Source organism: Chiloscyllium plagiosum, chromosome 31 (assembly GCF_004010195.1).
Source record: "Chiloscyllium plagiosum isolate BGI_BamShark_2017 chromosome 31, ASM401019v2, whole genome shotgun sequence".
NCBI lineage: Eukaryota > Metazoa > Chordata > Chondrichthyes > Orectolobiformes > Hemiscylliidae > Chiloscyllium > Chiloscyllium plagiosum.
Genome location: NC_057740.1, coordinates 32,160,931 through 32,182,365, shown reverse-complemented (window position 1 = coordinate 32,182,365; position 21,435 = coordinate 32,160,931). Strand labels below are relative to the sequence as shown.

Genomic DNA, 21,435 nt, shown 5'->3' with positions numbered 1-21,435 from the left:
GACAGTGGTGAGGGCGTGGAATGCCCTACCTGTTAATGTAGTCAACTGAGCCACATTAGGGCGATTTAAGCAATCCTTGGGTAAGCACATGGATGATTTTGGGATAGTGTAGGGGGATGAGCTGAGAATAGTTCACAGATCAGCACAACATTGAGGGCCAAAGGGCCTGTTCTGCGCTGTATTGTTCTACGTTCTATTGCACCTTCTCTAGTAGGTACATCCACATACTGAATCAGAAAGTTTTCTTGTACACACTTAAATTTGTCTCCATCTAAACCCTGAACACTGTGGCAGTCCCAGTCTATGCTTGGAAATTTAAAATCCCTTACTATAACTAATCTATTATTTTTACAGATAACTGAGATCTCCTTACAAATTTGTTTCTCAACTTCCTTCCGACTGTTAGGGGGCCTGTAAAACAATCTCAATAAGGTGATCAACCCTTTCTTATTTCTAGTTTCAACCTAAATAACTTCCCTGGATGTATTTTGGGAATATCCTCCCTCAGTACAAAAATGCCAATCCCCTTCTTCTGTTTCCCCCCTTTCTGTCCTTCCTGAAGCATTTGTATCCTGGAACATTAAGCAGCTCATCCAGCCCATCCGAGCTAAGTTTCTGTAATTGCTATTATACCCAGTCCCATGTTCCTAACCATGTCCAGAATTCATCTGCCTTCCCTGTTAGGCCTCCTGCACTGAAATAAATGCGGAGTCTAGATTAATGTGGTGCTGGAAAAGCATAGCAGGTCAGGCAGCATCCGAGGAGCAGGAAAATCGACGCTTTGGGCAAAAGCCCATCAGGAATAAAGGCAGGGAGCCTGCAGAGTGGAGAGATAAATGAGAGGGGTGTGGGATGAAAGTAGCATGGAATACAATAGGTGAATGGGGGTGGGGATGGAGGTGATAGGTCAGAGAGGATGTGGGAGAAGGTAGCAAAGAGTACAATGGGATAGTATAGGGGGTCACAGGAACATTTCTGTTCCTCAGACTAGAGAGACCCCTCGCACAATTGATCTCTTGAAACGTGACACACACCTCATAGCATTAGAGCCAACCTCAGTACCAATCTCATGCTATATTCCCCTGAGAATCCATCATCCTCTACCCTTTTCCAAAACAGCATACTTGTGTGAAATGGGGTAACTACAGAAGACTCCTGCAATATCTGTCTTCCTCTCTTACCTTTTCTGGAGTTAATCCATCTATGTGACCATATCTGTGACTTTTCTCCCTTCCTATTACTGCCATCCATCACAACCCCTTGCTCTTGTAAATTCTTCATTGTCTCTAACTGACTCTCCAACTGATCCATTTGGTCTGATAGGATTTGAAACCAATGGCATTTATTGCAGATACAATTTTCAGTAACACGTAAACTCTCCCCGAACTCCCACATCCGACAAGAGCATCTCACTCTACTAAAGGCTGTTTTTGCTTCTTTCAATCTACTCATCCAGAAAATAGCACAGTCTTATTCCTCTACAAAACATTGCTCCAGGCTAACGTAATACTTATAGCTTAATCATGAGACATAGCTCAATAAAACAGATAATCAAGAAAGAACCCACTGTGCTCACTACTGCAGACTTACTGTAAGACCACACTTAAAAATATTCATTTATCTGTTTCTGTGCTGTGACCTCTCCCAAACAGGTTCCTTCAAGATCAGTTGTGAATTTCACTGTTTGGTGATTTTCCCAGATGCACTATGTCCAGTGATACATGAATTCAAACAGCAAAGGCAGTAACTGTGCAGGTTCACTGCTGTGTCAGTTAGCAGTGTGGGTTTCTTTTTCTCTCTCTCCTGCATGACCTGACCATGTGCTGCCTTTGTCTGTTCCTCTCCCTTTTAAAAGTGCTGTTGTTTTGACTTTTTTATTCTCCAAAGTTCCAAAACAATGCAACAGCATGTAAAACAGTAATTGCTGCTCCTGGAATTAGAGGAAATCACCTCCAACACCTGAAATACCTCAAAAAAAAAAGGAACAGGCGTTACAGCCAGAAATGTTTACCATCCATCTTACTAGTGCAGACCTGAACCAATCCATCAATAACACCTTTCAAAAGGATGGTATCTGGCAAATCTGATGACAACCAATAAAAAGCAGAGGCAAAAGTCTTTTAAAATGTCCTTCAAACAGAATTTAGAAATGGAACATTAAAAACAGATCTAACTAAAATAATGAAGCTTGTTAATCAGCAAGAAACTAGAAATAAGTAATTTTGTTGAACAAATGGCCAGAGACTTCCAAAAAATCCGACAATGGAATCCGATAAATAATTTATAGAATATTCCATGAATACAGTCGCAGATAATGGAGATCAAAAACTACCAAGAACTGGAATGGTTACAAGAGGAACTCTTAGGCAAGTGGAGATATCATCAACCGGGAATTAATGTTTAAATGGAGTAAAGAGTGCTGTGACAGTGGGTGTTCAAGTGAGACCTTTCAGTAACAGCATTCGGAGAGACCTTGCCCCCTCCGAGTGACGCCAGGGGCTGCTCCTGACAGTGGGAGGGATTTTCAGAGCCCACCGGACAGCTATCGCATGCCTCAAGTTGGGCAGCCCTCAGCCAGTAAGGTGCAGTCCTGCCACAATCTGCTATCCTCATTGGGTGCACGGGGATTGGAAATTATCCGAACAGCAGGTTGCAATCACCGTACCAAGCGACAAAAGAAAACAACAAGAGATCAGCTCTAAAACTGGGAAGTTAGAACGTCTGGACAATGATGACCAGACTCTCAGAAAACCTCCAGGACATCAGCGACTCTCGGACATCAGCTGTCATAAATAACGAGCTCAAAAGACTCAACATGGACATAGCTGCCCTCCGGTAAAATAGGCTGGCAGAGGCAGGCTTACTGAAAGAGAAGGACTACACGTTTTACTGGCGGGGAGTGGCTCTCATGAGCCCAGAGAGCATGGAGTCGGCTTCGCAATAAAAAACAGCCTGATGAACACAGTAGAACCAGGCAATGACTCAGAGCGACTCATGACTCTTCGCCTCAACACCACCACAGGCCCAGTCAGCCTTGTCAGCATGTATGTCCTGACACTGTCCTCCACGCCAGGCACAAAGGACAAGTTCTATGACAATCCTGCACCCCTCATTAGGAGCATCCCTAGGAAGGAGCAACTTGTTCTTCTAGGCAACTTCAATGCCAGAGTGGGTGTAGATCACGGAGATGACCCTCACCGTTGAAACCAAGCGTGTTGCCCTAGCTAAGTACAAGAGGTCAACTAGCAGGAAGAACCTGCAGATTCTCAGGGCTGCCAGGAACAAGGCTCAGCAGACTGCCAGGCATTGCGCTAACGAGTACTGGACATAGCTAAGCGAGGAAATTCAGACGGCCACTATAACGGGGAATATTAGGGGAACATACAAAGGCATCAAGAAGGCACTGGGACCAGCTCAGAGCAAGACAAACCCCCTCAAATCCTGTACTGGGGAAGTAATCACAAAGTCCAGCAGATGGAGAGGCCGGTTGAACACAAGTCTGATCGCTACACCAGAGAGTATACAGTATCCACTTCAGCACCTGATGCTATCACTTTCTTGCTGACCATGGATGAGCTAGACGTAGAGCCATCAGTAGAAAAGTTCAGCAAAGCCATTGACAGCCTGGCTTCAGGTAAGGCCCCGGCTAGCGACGGGATTCCTCTTGATCCGATCAAGTGCGGCAAGACTAGCTTACTGCTCATTGCATGAAGTCCTCTGTTAGTGCTGGCAAGAAGGAGCTGTACTGCAGGCCATGATGGATGCCAAGATCATTGTCCTCGACAAGAACAAGGGCGAGAGAAGCAACTACAGAGGCATCTCTCTCCTAAACACTGTCAGCAAAGTCTTTGCTCAGGTTACCTTGACTCACCTACAGAAACTGGCAGAATGTGTATACCCAAAGTCACAGTGTGGATTCTGAGCTAAAAGGACAACAGTAGACATGATATTCTCCCTTCGCCAACTGCAGGAGAAGTGCAGAGAACAGAAAGTGCCCCTACATATCGCTTTCATCGACCTAACCAAGGCTTTCAACCTGGTCAGCAGAAAGGGCCTTTTCAACGTTGCCCACCAAAACTGCTGAGCATGATAGAATCCTTCCACAGTAACATAAAGGGGACAGTGCAGTTCAACGGCAGCTCTTGAGCCCTTCGCCATCTGCAGCAGCGTCAAACAAGGCTGCGTCCTCGCTCCCACACTCTTTTGGATTTTTGTTGTGCTCCTGAAACACGTCTTTGGCACCGCAACAGAGGATTTACCGACACAGTAGATCAAATGGCAGGCTCTTCAACTTGGCCCACTCAGAGCCAAAGTAAAAGTGGCTGTGGCACTCATCAAGAACATGCTATTTGCTGATGATGCTGCAGTCGCAAGACACACCCAGCAGGAACTCCAGTTACTGAGAGACTACCTTTCTCACGCTTTCAAGGATTTTGGGCTATCAGTCTGAAGACGATGAGCATCCTGGGACAGGACACAGTAGCACTGCCAGTCATCACTATTGAACTATCAACGAATATGAACTCAATGTCATCCATCAGTTAACCTCTCCTTGGACACAGATCGAGAAGAAAATCGGGAAAGCAGCCTCAACTCTTGCTAGCCTCACGACTGGAGTATGGACAAATCCCAAGCTGACAGTGAAGACAAAAATGTCAGCTTGGGATTTGTTCATTGTTAAAGTTCACTTGAGAATGTAACGTTAAAAAAAGTTTTGCAATTTACATATGGAAGAATTGAAACTAACATGGTCATTCTAAAAGATGACAGACTTAAACAATCCAGGCCTTTTTCCAATATACAGTTTCAGTTACATCACACTTTAAACTTTTGCTATAAATTGTCTTACAATCTTATACTCCACAACCACCTGATGAAGGAGCAGCATTCCGAAAGCTAGTGCTTCCAAATAAACCTGTCAGACTGTAACCTGGAGTTGTGAGATTTTTAACTGCATCATAAGCATGCTGCTGTACAGCAGTGAAACATGGACTACATATGCCGAACAGAAGACAAGACTGAACACCTTACACTTGAGGGGCATCTGCCATATCATGAGCATATCCTGGCAAGACAGTGTCCAGCACAGCGGTCCTATCACGCGCTGGTCTTCCCAGCATGTACACTCTGCTCAGACAGCAGAGACTGATGGCTAGGCCACGTCCACCACATGGAGGATGGCCACATCCCAAAGGATATCCTCTATGGAGTGCTTGCATCCAGAAAGAGACCCACTGGGTATTCCCAGCGACACAAGGACATCTGCATGAGGGACATGAAGGCGCTTGATATCGTTACGGAGTCCTGGGAAAGGCTTGCAGCTGACCACGTGAGATGGAGAAGCATCCTGAACCAACACCTCAAAACTGGGGTAAAGAAGCTGATGAGCGCTGCAGGAAGGAATGCCACAGCTCTAGCAGATCGACGACCACATACAGGTATGACCTCTACAACCGGGACTGTCACTCCAGCATTGGTCACTTCACTCACAAGTGACGCTTCTTCAGGGAAGAAGAAAGCCAGGACAACGAGGATGCAACCCACAGTCAGCCACGACCGAAAGGGGCCTCACTCACTCTCAGCAAGATTTACAGATTATCTGGTAGTTGAGATAAAAATTTTACACTTGCATTTATATCACATCTTTTATGAACTAAGGACAGTTCTAAGTGCTTAATAGCTAATTAATCCCTCTGTAGAGATGTCATAGTGCAGAAAATGTGGCAGCCAATTTGCAGATAATAAGGTCTCTCAACAGATCATCTGTTCCATTGTGAGCCTACTCCAGACGGAGGAGGAATTGTGGGAATAAGTCAGCCACACCCCACAGGAAGTGGAAGATGACTGAGAGGAAGAGGAGCTGCTGAGTGGGTAATGAATTCAGAGTTCTGTGTTGGCATTAGTACCACTGCCGCTTAGCCAGAGTCAAGGACGATGTGATGCTGTTGCTGAGTTTCCTCCAGGTGCTCTTGTTTCCTTCGACAGTCCAAAGATGTGCAGCTTAGCTGGACGAGCCATGCTAAATTGCCCACAGTATCTGGGTAAGGTGGGTTAGTCATGAGATAGGTCAGTGTGGGATATTCTTCTGAAGGTCAGTGCAGGCTCGATGGGCCGGATGACTTCCTTTTGCACCATAGGGATAGTGCTTCGATGCTGGAGATCTGAAGCAAAAATAGAAATTGCAAGTGAATCTCCGCAGATCTGGCAGCTTCTGTGGATAAAAAGCCAAGGTAACATTTTTAGTCTGGCATTCTAATGAAGAGTCACTGGATTTGAAACATTAACTCTACTTTCTTCCCACAAATGCTGTGATTTGCCATAGAGATTTACCAGTAATTTCGGTTTATGTTTCTGATACTAATTCCTAGCCATGATTCAATTGAAAGCACTCACTTAAGTGAAACCTAACCTCATGTCCTGCTCCAAACATGATTGCTATTTAAACTGCCGCTGAAGGAGCACTGCTGTGCTCGAAATACCAATGTAGCCAAGATACCTCAGCTAGATGCAGGAGACCGGATGGGACTAGTCAGAGAGAAAATGAAGTTCTCTCCCCAGACCCCTGGCCAATATTTACATTTTCTAATCAATTATACCCCTCTGAAGCAAACGTAACTTAAACCTGGTCCTCCTGGACCAGAGATAGGGACATTACCACTGAACCACATGAAACCAGAGGATGTACAAACTCCACATAGACAATCACACAAGGTTGGAACTGAACCCAGGTCCCTGGCACTAAAGCTGTAGTGGTAACCATTGAGCCACCATATCACCCCAGAGCTGCAGTTCTTAGTTTTATTCTGGCATTTGGTATATTTAGTCTGGAACACAGAATTGCAATTTATCTTTTGTAGAATTGCAGACCGAGGTATAATGCTGGAGACGGAATTCGAAAGCCCCCAGGATTACAACATGCAATTAAAGTTCATCTACTGATTGAAGCACAGCTAGCATGTCAATGTTTTGATTTCAGCATCCAGCCAGTGCTTACCACTTTATTGGTAGACTGGTTACAATAGCAGGCGGCCAACATGGTAAATGTCTAGCATAGCTCAAAGTCAGTCTGCACTGACTAAACCTCACATGGACTTTATAAAGGAACATGATTTGCAGCTGGTACAGGTGCTGGCAGCCATGGAGAAAGTGACAGGATGTTGCACTGTAGGGAGTAATTAAGGTGGGGAGAAGAGAAGGATGTTTTAATTCAAATGGGGGCAGGTGGCCCTCCAAACATGTTAAGATAGTTGGAGCAACCAACCCTTTAGGACAAGGGTAAGCCTTTTTCATTGGAGCGTAGGAGGTTGAGGGATTTATGAAATAATGAAGGGCATAGATAAGGTTGACGATCTGAAACCTGAATACAGGCTGAAGTAACTAGTTGTTGTGGGGGACCACTTAATACAAGAACTTGCTAACTTAGGCAGCAATAAAATAGCTTCTTAATGCAAATAACATGACAAAATAGCTTCTAGGGTGCAAACTGACAATTCTGCTTAAAGTTACATAAAATGGCTTTTAACCCTGCTAAAGCTGCACAATTGACTTGACCACAGTTTGCCTCTACAGAGACTAGCAGACAATGCTTCCTTTACAGCAAAGAAATAACTAGACTAGATAAGACATTACTGGCCATTCTAATTGACCTTCAAGTGCAGGTGCAGAGACTAGGTTCATGAGATAAGAATAACTTGGATATTGGAAAACAAGGTTGGTTGCAAGGAAATATCATTGGGCTAAGTTGCTGTCAATAAAACCATTTCGTTAAATTGACAATTGTTTGAATGAACTGTACAATTGTGGCCTGTACCTCTCTAAGAAAAGTATAAAAATGTCTGTTTTAAGCCATGTGTGCAGTTCCTCGGAGGAACACGGAAGTGTTTAACCTCTGTTTCTGGATGATCTGTGTCCAGCCGTATTAAATAAAGTCTGAAATCTTAAAAGGACCAGACCAATTGAGAATGTTTCTTGACCAATCACGGAACACCAATAAATGTTAAGAGGCAACGGTTAAATTATTTCTTTTTAGAGATGGCCACTGCTAAGCGTGTGTGGCACAAATGTTACTTGTCAGTCCAACCGTAGTTATTGTCTCGATCTTACTGCATCTGAACATTGCTTCATTATCTGAGGAGTGATGAATGGTGCTAAAAATTGTGCAAGCATGGGTGAACATCCCCATGAGCTTCTGATGGAGGGAGGTTCACTGATGAAGCAGCTGAAGATGGCTCAGCATAGGGACATTACCCTGAGAAACTCCTGCAGAGATGTGCTGGAGATGAAATGACTGACATCCAACAACCACAACCATTTTTTTCTATTTGCAAGGTGTGACTCCTGCCAATGGAGAGCTTGCCTAAATTCCCTCCCTTTGAGAAAAAAAAGCTCTGCCCACTCCTGGTATGGTTACTCCATTGCACATTTGCAATTTGGATAAGAATGGAAAACACCACACATCATACTTCAGAGTTTATCACAGGCTCAGTCTGTTTTAGTGAGCCCCCAGTCCCCCCATCATTAACGTACCTTTTGTCCTTGCCCTCTGTCAACTCCAGCATGTTTGATCTTTCTCCCATTATCCACCCAATTCACTTATTTATTTAGCTACCTGAGGCTGAGGAATATAGCTTAGTCGTGCAGTATCTCTTCCCCCTCCATTGAAATGGTCAATGATCCACCAAACCTTGCCATACTATGGTCTGTTGTTTCCAACCCTTACATGTTGAGCATCCCCCCTTCACTATTATCCTCAATGCATCCCATCATATTGCCTTAAATCTTGTATGATTACCCCAGCACAGCAGCTGTATATGGCCCTGTATGCTCCCTTAAGACTAAGATACATTTGGGTGAAGCACATTCCGTGTGTTTACCTCATACATTGCTGACACATGGTGTAGGTACGACATTGATTTAACACTGTGCCATATAGTCTTCTTTCTGCTCCTTGACTGATCACTGCTGACAACTATTATAAGCTGCCTGCATACATGTCTGCACTAAAAGGCAAATCAAGGCACAAGGACAGCGAGCCTGTAATTGCAAATGAGGTGGCAAACCACAATACAGCAAGGGAAAGCAGAGATGCTGTCAGAATCCAATTAGGTACAAACTGAGTGCTAAAAAGAACAAGCAGCCCTGAGAAGCAGCCTGGCTCAATTGATGAGTTGGAAACTTGTTCTGGATGTGACATGTGCAGCTGAAACATTTAAAGAAACTCTACCAGTGTAGCACTGAAGTGGAGAACCACTTGCTAAAGGATGGAGAAGTGCCATGATGTGGTGAGACTGGTGCATGCCTTATGCCAATCTTTTGGGAGAGGGGGCAGTTTATGTTTCAGCTGTGAACTTAAGCAGAAGCTTGTGTTTCCCTGATAAGAGGCAAAGGTGAAACATTGACATCCCTCTCTCCTTTGCATTGACCCCCCCCCCCCCCCCCCCGCCACCCATTACAGATGGTGCCTGACCTGCCGTTTCCAGCACTTATTTTCAGGATCTGCAACACACTGCTTTTGCATACATACAGCATTAAACTTTTTTTTGGCAACATTTTACTTTTGCATATCTATAGCATTAAAATTCTTCTTAAATTTATATTGCTAAACTTCTTTCAATCCTTAGATAATCTACTTTCATTATAACTACAACGCTAATATTTTCTTTAAGATCTGGCTCATTGTTTTGTTATCCACAAAAGTTAAATATTTGATTGCATAACAAATTGCTAAAGTTTAGATTTTGCTCTTCTTTCTGTCACAGAAAAACTCCAGTGTTCACTTACATTTGACTAGCATTCTAGTTGGCTGCGAGGTGTCTCCATCTGTAGCCTGATTTATACTGAACAGTATTACTTGTATAAAGTTGTTCCTTGGATGATCATACATTGCTCATTAAGTCACTATTCTTATGAATGCCTGCATATCACATTTTCTTGCCTATGGCAAATATCCTGGCAAGAAGAATAAAGAAGCACATTTAAAAAATGATGAGAGATTTCAGAGATTTGAAATGCCAAAGGATCGGAGTGCTGTCATACATTGTTATACATATTTGCATAGTTTTGTTTTTTTTTGGACTCTAAACTGAAATGGATATTGGGCTGCTATAATTGGAATACCAGGAATGTTATGCAACTTGAAAATCAAGTGCTGCATATATTGTTGACCTATGCAAAGTATCAGCTGTAATGGGTTGGAAGTGAGTGTGTGGGGTAGGGTGGGGGGGGGGGGGGGGAGGGGTGGGTGAATCACATTGAAAACCTTTCCAGTTCAGAACATTCAACCAAACAGCCCTCTGGTTCAGCTAGAGATTATTGAAAAGCTTCACGTAGAGGTTCTAAGGGAATGGAAGAAACATCCAGAACATATCCATCTGCCCCTCATGCGAAAAAAGCGCAAAAAACCAAGAAAGCTTAAAAGTTTAATACAAGAAAAGCTATTTTGATCAACCATTGAAGGATGACTAACTTTACAGACAACAGTGTGTCATTAGGAAAAAAAAAGGACTATGACAAACAAGGGGCTGAAAGATTACAGTCATGATCTTATTGGATGATGGAGCAGGGCTGATGGACCAAGTGATCCACTCTTTCTCAAATTTGTATGTACATATTGTGATAGTGCTGGGGTTTTAAGAGGTTATTTCGTCCTTGTTCTTAAAAGAGAGGTTTTAAGACAGAATATCCTTGCCAACTTTTATTGGTGCACCATCGAGAGCAATCTGTCTGGATGTATCATTACCTGGTACGGTAACTGTACCATTTAAGATTGGAGACGGTTACAGAGTGTGATGAACTCAGCACAGAATCAAAAAGGCCAACTACCAGGCCCGCTGTCAAGGCCACCAGCATTCTCAAAGATCAATCCCATCCTGCAATGGTTTTTTTTTAACCTCTACCATCGGGGAAAAGGTACAGAAACCTGAACACACACATCAGTCGGTTTCTAAACAGTTTCTACCCTACTGTTGTTAGAATTACTGAATGGACTCTCAAACTCTTAACATTCACCTACACCTGTGTTTGTGTTTTTGTCACTGTTTACCTATTATTTACTTGTCGATGATACTTAAACTCTGATCTGCCTGCATTGCTCGCAAGACAAAGCTTTTCACTGTGCCTCGGTACACGTGACAAATTCAATTCAATTCAGGTTCTGAGCTGTTCAGGTGGAAAGCCAGTAAACAGCTTGAGGGGTCTTGTTTTTTTTATTAAAAACTTGTAACAATAGAAGCAACCAGAATGTGTGGTCATACCCCCACAGAACCAGAGTCTTAAGTTTTTGCAGCAGTTGTTGCTGGGATCTCAGCAGGGGTGGAAGGCAGTGAACCTCTCCAGTTTACTACCCTCCGTTTTCTCTGGATGCTGTTCCACTTGGGTTGCTGGAGTTGCATGTGAAACAGTTGTGTTTTCAGAATTTATATTCTGCCAAGGGTGGGTATAAAGGATGTTATAATATCGGAATAGTTACTATTTTGTCACAACATAATCTATTATTCTGTTAAACTTTCCAAGTTCCTCTTTCTTTTGTTGTATGCTAATTATCATGTTTTAGTAAATTGCTTAATGAGGAGTAGTTTGACCAATCAAATTGCATCTGGAACACAGTACTTCACATTTACCTTCAAAATTAGTAGTAGTTTGGGTCTTGGCTACCTTCTTAACATAATATTTGAGTGGTCTGGTCTGGTGCATAATATCTACTCACATGAACTTCACTTTAAGGGCAACAAAGTCGCTTGGCAACAAAATATCAAGCACAGAAGTACAAGTCTATCCATATTCCCAATTTCATCTTTGGTATTTCACATTAAGATCAATTGTATGACCAAGCTATGAGCAACTGATAAAAATTGACATCTAAAGATTTATCACTTTTTTTTTTGGAAATCAAGAGGATGTTGTGAAATGCTGCACCAAAAAATTCAGAACATGTAATATGACTGACAGAAGCACCGTAGCAGAGAACCTGTGAACCTGATTAAAAGCAGGGAGTCAGGCAGACTTGCTAAATCTTTAAACAAGTCCGAACACTCAATGCAGAATAGCAGATGTTTACAAAATACGGTCAAAGTTAATGACATCAATAACTTCCCAATTAAAATGCTTTGTTTAAAAAAATTGTATGTATATCACAGGCTGTAAAGCTCAAATGTACAATTTAATTTTATACGCAGAAGAGCTCCACACTCCTTCAAACAGATATCGTTTACTAAATAAAACTAAGTAAATGGAGACAAAACATTTAGAAATAGAAGAGGGAAAAGAGATTTCAGAACAGCAAGATGAAATGTTTTAATGAGAACGGGCAAAATGTTCCACAAAACAAAAATCGCTGGGGGGTGTCATTCAAAATAATCAATGTCTACAAACATTTTCCTTTGCATATTAAGGACAAGTTTAATAGGATAAAGTTGCCAATAAGATAATGATTGTAATAGGAAATAAATAAGTATCCACAATCTTGTGTCCATAAAAGCAGTCACCACACTTCATAGCATTTTGAGATATTTGAAATGTGAAATCTTTTTCTTCTCTATCAGCAAGTATTGGCGTCTAACATTCTATGTAATTGTGCAGTAAAATAATGACAAATTGCAAGCGATATAGGAACAAAATTTATTCCAATTTCAAACAGAGAATTTCAGGAGAAGGATATGAAAATCAAGTCCATGTTTCCATGAGGGTCAAGCAACAGAGGTCAAATTAAACTATTACAAAATTATGGCCGAAAAATACTGTATTAATAACCAGTAAGACCCTTCTCAGGTAATTATTGTACAAGATTTGTTTTACTTCAAAAACTAGGCCCCTCCAAAACAACAATACATGCATTAAAATGACACAATTTAAAAACAGCAGATATAGCTCTTAAATAGTTTAAAGTTTCCTTTTAACAGGACTTAATATACAAGTCCAACCTAAATTTCCACCACATTGGCACTTGTAGAGAGTCTGGCACTACAAAGAAGGGACTTGGCACACTTTAATTCATTATTCTACATAATTTACATTTGGTTTACTTAAAAAAAATCTGTGAAAGATCAGTAATACATATTTTAGTTCAATACACCACTGCTGATGGCTGCCATGCTTCAATTTTCTTCAAAAAGTTACAAGCATAAAAATACACAACAAAAGATGAAGTTTGAAGATTCCACCAAATGAATACTAAAATGTTAACAACCCAGGTCTATGACAGAACATTTACTTTGCATGAAGCCAGGACATTTACAGAGGTCTAATATTCATTCTATATACAACCTTACTGAAGCCCATGACAACTTTTCAGCTCAAAATGCATTATTCCCAAATAACTGAACAGGCTTATTTTTCCACATTTAGTTTTTAGTACCTTAAATATAGCAAGGACGCTTCTATGATTCACTGCGTTTAGGCAAAGTCTTGTCAGATTTTTGTTTCCATAATCTCCCTTCCTGCATATATCTCTGTTGACGATGATGCCCATTAGTGTTACTTGCTGTCTAGGCAATAAGCTGCAAAGAAAGATTTAAATTCTCCTGTCACCCCATTTTGTTGCTTACAAAACGTCTATTCAGCAATGCAATTTGGAAACTTAAGACAAAGTAGTTATTTTGTGGCTCTGCAGGAGCTATAGATACCACTTTCTCCATTAAAAATGGCCAGAGATGATGTATTGAGTATTTTCTCCCACCAACTCCTTTCCCAAAGGCTAACTAAAAATGATACGCAATTGTTTGCTTTTTATCATCATAGCACAAAAACATTCAAATTCACATCTTATTACTAAACTTGTCAGTTAAGTTCATCCATATGTTTTGCTTCCTCAAATGCTATGTTTATAATAGTTGCGCCCACTAACACCACCACACTCTACAGCCTCAGTCCGACTTGCTCTTTTACATTTAAACTCTCTCTTTATAGTCTTCAAACATTGCGGAATGTTGCCACATTCACATTTAGTGCTGCTCCCTTTTTAACATTGCAAGGAAAAAACATGATATCCTATCATTCGTAATACAAATATAAAACCTACATTCAACAATATGGAATTTCTAATGCAAGATCAATCTTAAATGTCCCTGTGAAAATGAGCATAGCCAGGCCCCTAATAATTAATGCTGTAACATCAGTGTACTTAAGCACATGACAATAAACCTAATTCTAATAAGCAGAAGCAAAGGCTAAATCCAATAAAGAGAGAACAGGAATGTAAAGAAGAGTCTGGAAAATAAGGCTACCACAAATAAAATTAAATGGAAAGACACCAGTTGGTAAACTAGGAGCACAAACTAAATAAATACTCATTCCTCCATTCTTGCCAGGAACTTTAAATTTCTCCCCTTTTTTACATATATCTTTTCCATGCAGGACTGTGGGCTTCATACGTATTCCAAGATTGCACAAAAATATTCCATTTTGAGACACAAGTTACATACAAGTCAATCAGATTATTTATTTATTTCACTCTTTCTAATGGGCGAATTCCACCACCTTCATTTGGGAACTCTTCATGTCATAATAAAATTGAAAAATTCCAGGTACAGGCCAATGTTCCAACACTCAAATGCAATGCTTTGTACTCTGATCGAAAGTTAGTAACTCCTTTTGCAAAAGGCCATTTGGCACTTCATTAGTAGATACCTTTCAACATAACAAATGTTATACTATAAACATTACAATCTAGTTCACAGCAAAACATTCATCTGTAAATTACAAGGTGTAAGGACAACTTCACGCACATGAATTAAACATGGTAACTGACTTATGCTGTTGACATGAATTTGTTGTTCCTCATGGAACAGCCAAAGCGGAGGTGAGGGAAGCGAGATTGATTAGTAATTGAAAACTGCAAAACAAATGAATTTTTTCAGCAATTATTAATCCACTTTATAAAAATGATTATTTGGCAATTGACAAGGTAACAAAAAAAAATTAAGATTTTTAAAAATCTTAGCCCAAATAATTGTAAAATAGGTTTTAAGTTGCACCATTTTGTGCTTTTAAAAAAGTAGTTAGTTCAACAAACTGCATACTCGAATTAAGGAACATAAACATTTAATTGATTTTAGCTTGTAATAAAGGTTTTCACATATTACAGAAATAATCCCAATCCTCTAACATTTGCCTACCTGTACACGAGCATTGTTTCATATTTAAACAAAATACTCCGTCCATCACAATCTAGACATTTCTGATTAACTTGTTCAGGGATGTGACTGTACACCTCTGGAGCAGGTATGACTCGAACACAAGCCTTCTGGCTCAGAGGCACAGATATTACCACTATGTCACAGAATCCCTAAGCTAAGAAATAAGCAAGCAGTAAAGAACCATGGTACATTCAGTTAACATAGCTACTCAATCCCCAATTTCTCTAAATATTCACAGAACAGTGGCAAAAGCAGAAGCTTGCGATAGTGAAAGTGATGTGGAAAAATAGCCTAGACAGTTTTCAATACTGTAGAACAGATAGCCAGGAAGATTACTACAATAATGCAATTACTAATATGCCAGTATATTTTTAAAAATCAAATGTTTTCTTGTTCTCAAATAAAACAAATTAAAATAGGTTTTCTGACAGAAGCTTGGTCCCCTGGTTTAAATACAATACAAAAGAGACATTTCCCATTTAGTTTCCTATATTATGCAAGCATATGCTACATACATTTTATACATTTTTTGCAAATCTGGCTAAAAATTAAAACTACCTATCACCCTCAATTTGTTAAATTATTTTTCCTTATACAGGGACCCATATTCACAAAAGTAAATGTGCAAAAAGTGTAAATTGGAATCCCAACACTATGCATTCTATGTAATCTTTTCTGACTATGGGCCCATGTTCTCAACAACATGCTTGCAAGTTATGCATAACAACAATATTAAAACTGCACTGAACCCAGGCCAAGTATGGATCACCCAGTTAGTTTAAAACTTGCGTTTATTCTTAAAACTCTTGCATCCAAAGTGAAAGGAATTTTTCCTTGGAAACTCTAGATGACAATAGGTATAAAGTGAATCAAAATATTATTTACACAGGTTGGCTGGCTTTAAAGATAAAACAAGTTACACTTATTTGTCAAATATTAAGAGTGAAAATTAATGCTTTGCTTACATTTGAAAATATTAGATTTTAATTCCAACTGTGACATATATATGCTGACTTCAACTGACTAATCCTGACTGGAGGTGGGAAACTTATTCAAAAGCTAAATGTTCTGAAACTATCAAATCCACAACTACTGCAAATAAACCTCTTTTTAAAAAAAAAGTCAGTTTTTCCTTTCTAAGGGACTTGGGAAGATGTTGGTCAGCTATTTTCAGCTAAAAGTTCACCAACAACCCAGAGAAGATTGTTTAGGATTATTCAAGAATATTTTTTCTACCCTTTGAGAAAAAAAACAAAACTATATGCTCACAAATTCAGCCTCAGAATTTTGCTTTCACTGAAACAAATAGTTAATTTGAAATAAATTATAGAATTGCTAGATATTGAAAATATTAGAACATAATGTGACCGCTGAAAGTCTGCAACAGTAATCTGAAACAATATTATCCACCGCAAATTTCAATTTGTTCAATAGCATTCAAACAAAACATGTATACACATTGTACACAAGATGATACTCATTTTTAATTAATTCATTACATCTGAATGGATGAAAGGATTGCTACCATTTTAAAAAGCACGGTGGGGAAAATAAGCTCCTGCTGCATTAAATTCTGCAAAAGTCAACTCTAGAAATGTGGACATCGGTAGCATGAGGGCAAATATCTAAAATGTATCCTCAATTATAAGCATGCATATTCCATTATGTGGTATGTTTAGCTGAAACAATCTATTGCATGCTGACAAGTAAAACCTTTACGGTCTGTTAGATTTTAGACATTTAGATTGCTTGCAGTCAGGATAACAATATTTTATCAATTTTGAAATTTTATTGAGCAAACCTAGTTTTCCAAAGATCGCTATTAAACATACCCACATCCCTTGGTTAATTAAAATTTCATTATGTTTTGATTTCACTCTTGAATTGCACAAATATCTTATAGTTAAATGTGATTTTTTGAATTGTTATTAAATTTAAATATAAGGGGAGTAACAATCTTTGTTCTAGCCCTATAGAATAAAACTTCAGGGTGTCTATTACTGGCAAAAAAAATCATTTTGGGATTAGGTAAGGCACTCCTCTGCTTTACTTCATTGCCATAAAATTCAACAAAGATAAACACTATCTTATCTCTCCCCAGACAATTTCCACATTTTCATTTTAAGATCATTTTAATTGGGCAAAATTAGGTGTTCACACAGTCTAGTCCTGTCAAAACTTCCAAGACCTTTCATGTAAACTTAAGAGTAAGGAAACCTAATGCCATGTTACCATACTGGTTTATTAAAACAATGGCATTTAGTTTTTACAGAATAGTTTTGCAGGATATTGGAGTGTTTAGCAATGGTATGTAGTGTACACAATATTTGGCTGTTTTCGCAGCAGTCTAAGTAGACCAGAGACATATAAAACTTAGCAAAAACAATAAATTCTCTAACATCAGTCCTCCCTGACAGTTAGGTGTTTTAAATGAAATCAAATGTTTATGGCAGGCATTATTCCCACATGCAAAAACTCTGGAAACTTTTTCAAAAAGCTCTATAAATGTTGCTTTGGCATTTCCAAATTCCTTAGATTTTCTGTGGGTAGGCCCACAAGATCTTACAAGTTAAATGGTGCCACATTTATACTCTTATATGCATCTGCTCTGATATGGCATACGTTTAATTTTAGAAGATCCTTTTCAAAAAGGGCACTGAGCTTAGTGACTGCATTATGGCGAATGCAAAATCATAATACTCACCAAAAATAAAAATCAGTAATATAAACAGTTGTATTACTTGATTTAACAGTCAAGTACTAATCATATTTTAATAAATGAATTAATATTAAGGGCTGGAATGACATGTTCTTGCTACCACCTGTTTTCACACAGATCTGCCAATCAAAACCTTTAACACTTATCTGCTCTTCCATGCAATATGAATACAACATTTTGACAACATTTTGAAACCAAATAACTCTCTCACCATTACATTTCATTATATCAAATTCACAGCTGACAAAATCACAATTTCAACCACATTTGAAATAATGTCTACAGTTTGAGATTTATTTAGTTCTGAATCATTAGTCTGGAATTCCATTATTATAAAATAAAACAGAAATCAATTAGCTAAGATTATATTTTTAAGCATTGATACTTGAAAAAGCATTTTAGATTATAGTCAAACAGCAAAGTGCTGCAACTTTCAACAGTTGATGCTCAAACTCATCCTAATCTCTAACATATCCCAGTTGTTTTAGTGTGATTAAAAACTATTTAGTACTAAATCAATTATGATAATTTTGGATATGAAGCCCTTTTTGTAGCCAAATGCCTGGAGCAAATGACAGGGCACCCCTGCTGGTGAAGTCAGTAGGTACAACGAAAAGGCATCATTAAGGTTTATACACCAAGTATACTGAATAGGTGGCAGCATGATGATTTGAATGCAAGATAAACATGCATCTCCAACTACATTAAAAGAAAAAGAAAAGCACAGATCAGTTTTTTCTATAGATGCCATCTCTACCAAACCACAGTATTTAAACCACGAGTGTGGGATGTAGCAATTGTACCAGAAAGGCTGCCTACAACTTTTAACATTACAAAGTAGTCCTGATATTTGTTTGGCGAGGTCAAACCTTCTCAACTTAAGGTACAATATATTTATGGCACTGTGCAGCATGTATAAAAGCCATTCTTTCACTTTTGTACAGAGAAATCACACAAATTAAGAGCTGTGTAGTGCAACTTTCTTGCCACCTGCATTCCTATAAAACACAGAGGTCTTCTTTTCAAACAGGCCTGATATCATACCTATGTTTTAAAAAAAAAATCTGTAAAAGTACCTGACCACATTAAAACTAACTTGCTATTAAACACTTTCAAGGTTAAAACCCCTCATCTGAAAAAAAGCATAAACTTTCAACTTCTGTTTAGCAAGTCACCCTAAAAAAGACTCCACAACTTGCCACTGTAGTGTACAGCAGTTAAAAAAAAAATCAAAGTTTGGCAACAGCTGAGCATCTGTAAACCAACTCATACAGAAACATTCTAATCTGAAATCAAGCCTAAGTATACTGGTCCATAAATTAGATAAATACACTTATTTCTTTATACTAGATTTGGCTTCATTTGTTTGCCAAGTAATCATTATTTCCACATCTCAGGTTTCTAAGTACTTAAGCCAATTCCACCCCCCTCCCAGTTTCCATGATATTTGCTCAACCTGCTAATGCTTAGTGAGCTCCCATCTTTGTAGTCCATGGCTGAAATACAGCAAGTAGCAAACTATATGTATAACATCAATAATTTATTTTTAAAAAAAATCAAAAAATAAATCACAGTATCAATACGTTCTCATTGATCAGAAAAAAAAACAAATAAACCAGAAACAGTACATCAATTATGCAAGTGATGGCTTGGTTTCTGTCAGACAGAGCCCTGAAACATCACCACTGTGCATCACAGAGCAAATCTGTGATCAGACAGCAGAAGGAGCAGAAGGCCAGCAAAACTGAAAGAGCAGAGGGGAGGGGATGGCATTGCATTTTGATTTTGCAAGTGGAATAACACCTGCTATTCTTCATTTGAACAAGCATTAGAGAGATTGTAGCTCAAGCCAACTATCTGTTATACAGCTAGTTATTAAGTGATATTTGAAAATATGGAAATGTAGATTGGCACCCAAAAAGATGCACATTAAAAAGGTGTCTCCCTGCCCCTCCCCGATCCTGCATTGAATAAAACCATTTTCTTGTTTTAGAAGAAGCTACAACTCTGTGGACACACACAGACAAGAATCCAGGATGACAATTAGCAGTTTGCAAACTTCACAGATCATAACAATTGCGGTCATTATGGTTTAAATTTTCTTTTCTCCTTTTCTCTGGTCTGGTCAGACCAAATTGTACTCCTTTAGATTCAGCTGCAGAATTGTATCTTTGACAGCTGCAAAGACGAAACGGATGTTCTCTGTATCTGTGGCACATGTGAAGTGAGAGTAGATGATTTTGTCACTATCAGGATTCAGGTCAACAAACATCTTCAGAATGAATTCTCGTGCAGCCTGCGCATCTCTCTGTGGACCTATAAAACATAGACAAAATGGCAATTTTCTTTCCTCTTTGTTCATAAGTTCAAGAAAATAAGGTAGTACTGTTCTAAAATATTACCTAACATTGTAATGCCTGATAAGCAACCAATAGTTTCTTAATAATGCATAGCAATGTCATCTCAACTAAACTACTGCTTTACAATGTTGCAGTTCAAATTTTGGGACGCTGAGCCTAAATTCCCACTTATTTTGTAATATGCAGCTTTTCTTCCGATAAACTCCACATTCAGACCTTGCATTCCATGCATGTGCAAATTAACTAGTGAAGACGTAAAAACAGCATTGGTACACACAGCATCATAACATGCATGTTTGACAATGCCAGCAGAGCAGTTTGCCTCCTGGCCCAAAAGTCACGTTGTCAAAAAATATCCAGTTGGAAACAAATCATCTTTGCTGTTGGCAAGTAGATTCTGATTGGTTGAGACATTGTCTTGTGCAATGAAGCAGAAAATGGCAGTCACCTATCCTCTTGCATTGGAACAGGTGCAGTGCCTGCATGTGCTTTTTTCCTGTCTGCGAAGAACAGTCTGTATATGGAGCTTCCAGTACATTTAAGGAAACAAAACTGACAGTCTAAAATTGGTTTTCAGCATAATGCTTCATGTAGTGTGGGGAAATAGATGGTGACACCTTGAAAAATGCTCATATTACAGAGGTGGTGGTGCTGGATGTCTTGAAAAGCCTAAAAGTGGATAAATCCCCAGAACCTGATCAGGTGTATCTGAGAACTCTGTGGGAAGTTAGGGAAGTGATTGCTGGACCCCTGGCTGAGATATTTGTGTCAATGATAGTCACAGGTGAGGTGGCGGATGAATGGAGGTTGGCTAATGTGGCGCCACTGTTTAAGAAAGGCAGTAAGGAAAAGTCAGGAAACTGTAGACTGGTGTCCTGAGGGACAGGATTTACATCAATTCAGAAAGGCAAGAATTCCCATGGCTTTGTGCATGGGAAATCATGTCTCACAAACTTGACTGATTTTTTGAAGTAGTAACAAAGAGAATTGATGAGGGCAGAGCAGTCGATGCAATCTATACGGACTTCAGTAAGGCATTCGACAAGGTTCCTCATGGTAGACTGGTTAACAATGTTAGACCTCATGGAATACAGGGAGAACTAGCCACTTGGATACAGAACTGGATTTATACAGAAAAGGACTGCCTTTCAAACTGGAGGCCTGTGACCAGCGGTGTGCCATAAGGGATTGGTTTTGGGTCCACTGTTTTGTGTCATTTATATAA

At 39.4% G+C, this 21,435-nt stretch overlaps 1 protein-coding gene across 1 annotated transcript in view; it reads right to left on the bottom strand.

The window, feature by feature from the left end:
* Positions 1-12,601: 12,601 nt before the first annotated feature.
* The window catches only part of LOC122565383 (guanine nucleotide-binding protein G(q) subunit alpha), a 112,564-nt gene continuing 103,730 nt past the window's right edge, over positions 12,602-21,435 (bottom strand). The window contains exon 7 of the mRNA XM_043721311.1: positions 12,602-20,166. Coding sequence (XP_043577246.1) covers positions 19,976-20,166 — 191 coding nt within the window. The 3' untranslated portion in view covers positions 12,602-19,975. The remainder of the gene's footprint in view (positions 20,167-21,435) is intronic.